The sequence below is a fragment of the Galeopterus variegatus genome, unplaced genomic scaffold (assembly GCF_000696425.1).
Source record: "Galeopterus variegatus unplaced genomic scaffold, G_variegatus-3.0.2 Scaffold993, whole genome shotgun sequence".
In the NCBI taxonomy this organism is placed as follows: domain Eukaryota; kingdom Metazoa; phylum Chordata; class Mammalia; order Dermoptera; family Cynocephalidae; genus Galeopterus; species Galeopterus variegatus.
Genome location: NW_007727104.1, coordinates 46,234 through 48,247, shown reverse-complemented (window position 1 = coordinate 48,247; position 2,014 = coordinate 46,234). Strand labels below are relative to the sequence as shown.

Below are 2,014 nucleotides of genomic sequence, written 5' to 3'. Positions count from 1 at the left end.
GGACAGCTGAGTGACAGAAGACAGCAATCACCTGCTCCAAATGCTGCTGAAGGCCAAGGACAACTTAGTCATGTGGTTGGCCATCGCCAGATTAAAGGTGCTGTTGCTTTTCCAACATAAGCTAAGTAATGCTGTTCTGAATTTTGCAATTCCATTTAGTTATGACTAAAGATTAATTAATTAATTATTGCTATCTTAGCAAGATTCACATCAATAAGCAAAACCATGTACTCACAAAAAACGCAGTATCACACCAAGTTCGCAAACATCTCCAGATTATCATTTATTCTTTACCTTTAATTTACCTCCAATTAAGGTAAAGCCATTCAACTACTTAATGCACAGTGTGGTCGATGCTTTTGTTGTGTGTGATTTTTCACTAGGATTTTGCAAAATGGTAAGCATTCTGCTTCAGTCTTATTTGTCTGGCCTGTCACATAAAAATGCCTGTTTTTTTAATAACAGCTCAAGATTAAAAATCCTAACTCTGCAGGCCAGTAGCAGCTCCCTTTGTTATTTGTAGGCAGGACTGTCCTTTAGTAATGTCCTGCGTTGGTGAGAAGATCGAGTAGGTGGAGTCAGCCCACTGGAATTCAACAGAGTGAGTATCGCCTGTTTTCTTTCCTCTCCCTGCTTGCTGTCTGGTTCTCTGTAGCCCCAGGATGGATATCGGATGGTGCAGCAGTTCCAGTTCCTGGGCTGGCCAATGTACCGGGACACACCGGTGTCCAAGCGCTCCTTCTTGAAGCTCATCCGCCAAGTGGACAAGTGGCAGGAGGAATACAACGGTGGCGAAGGCCGCACGGCAGTGCACTGCTTGTAAGTGAGCGACAGACTGCTCTGCGCGGAAGGCCAGGCCCCACGCTCGGCTCTGACCTCCTGTGCTGCTGGCTTTTGTTTCACTGTAAATGGAGAAGAGACAAGTAGGTCTGGGTGAGAGGAGATGACCAGTACACATGCTGAGGGTTTGTCTGGCTTTTCAGGAAACAAGATATACACATTTCGCATTTGGATGGTGTGTCACTGCTGGAAAAATAGACACCGACCCTATGATCGGGACCACACCCCAAAAATAAGACGCCTGGGTGGGTTCAGTGAGCTCCTATCTGGCTCTTGAGAGCCAAGTGTTAAGTTTGGGGGAATTTTCTGAGCTGCTCATTAAATCATCCATGCTGGAAGGAAGTATTTATACCTCAGAAATCAGCCAGTGCTACAAACCAGAGCTCCCTCCCACTCAGCCAAAGCTAGTTTATCATGACGTTACTTGATTATTCTATTGGAAATCATGTCACAGATTGCAAAGGAACTGGCCCTTTTTTTTCCTTCGTGGTTTTTAAATTTTTACCAGGGAATGTGTATATTAGGAGGATTTTTACAGCCAGTGTCTCCAGAGTGTGGCCTCCCCACCAGCAGGTTTAGCAGATGCTAAAATGTGAGAGTCTCTGCTACAGATGGTTCCCAACCTTACACGTACGTTGAGAGTCATTTGGGGAGCTTTAAAAAAAACCCATACCCAGGCTACACCCAAACCAATTAAATCGAAATCTCTGGAAGTGGGACCCAGACATCAGTGTTTTTTAAAAACTCCTAGATTATTTTGGTGTGCAGCCAAAGCCGAGAGCCACTGAGTAGCTAGTGGCATGCTTTTCAAAGCGCCCTCACCTGCACTTTCTCACTGGCGATGATATGTAGCTAATCAGCCAGCTGGAATTGGCTTAATGGAATAGGCAATTAAAAAGTCATGCAGTTAGTGAAGATGTTTAGAGAATTTGTGGAAATTTAAAGTATAAGCGTGTGGCGCGTTTCGGTGAAGTGTCATTGGAAGCACACAATGAGATCACTCCCAAATTGAAGACAAAATGAAGTTTCACTCAGGACAGACTAACCCAAGTTAAAGTGGCAAACTTGGCTAAGGGCACGGTTACTCTCCACTCGGCGCCCCATCTCATGCACGCCAGAACTCTCCCCTGCCTCGCGCCAAATCAAAACCACGGTAGTATCTCATCCTGCAGGA

General features: G+C 45.2%; 1 protein-coding gene across 3 annotated transcripts in view; it reads left to right on the top strand.

Moving 5' to 3' along the window:
- The window catches only part of PTPRM (protein tyrosine phosphatase, receptor type, M), a 361,286-nt gene that overhangs the window by 339,437 nt on the left and 19,835 nt on the right, over nt 1-2,014 (top strand). For all 3 annotated transcript variants that reach the window (XM_008574057.1, XM_008574056.1, XM_008574058.1), the window contains one exon: nt 656-819. In XM_008574057.1, the coding sequence (XP_008572279.1) occupies nt 656-819 (164 nt within the window). The remainder of the gene's footprint in view (nt 1-655; nt 820-2,014) is intronic.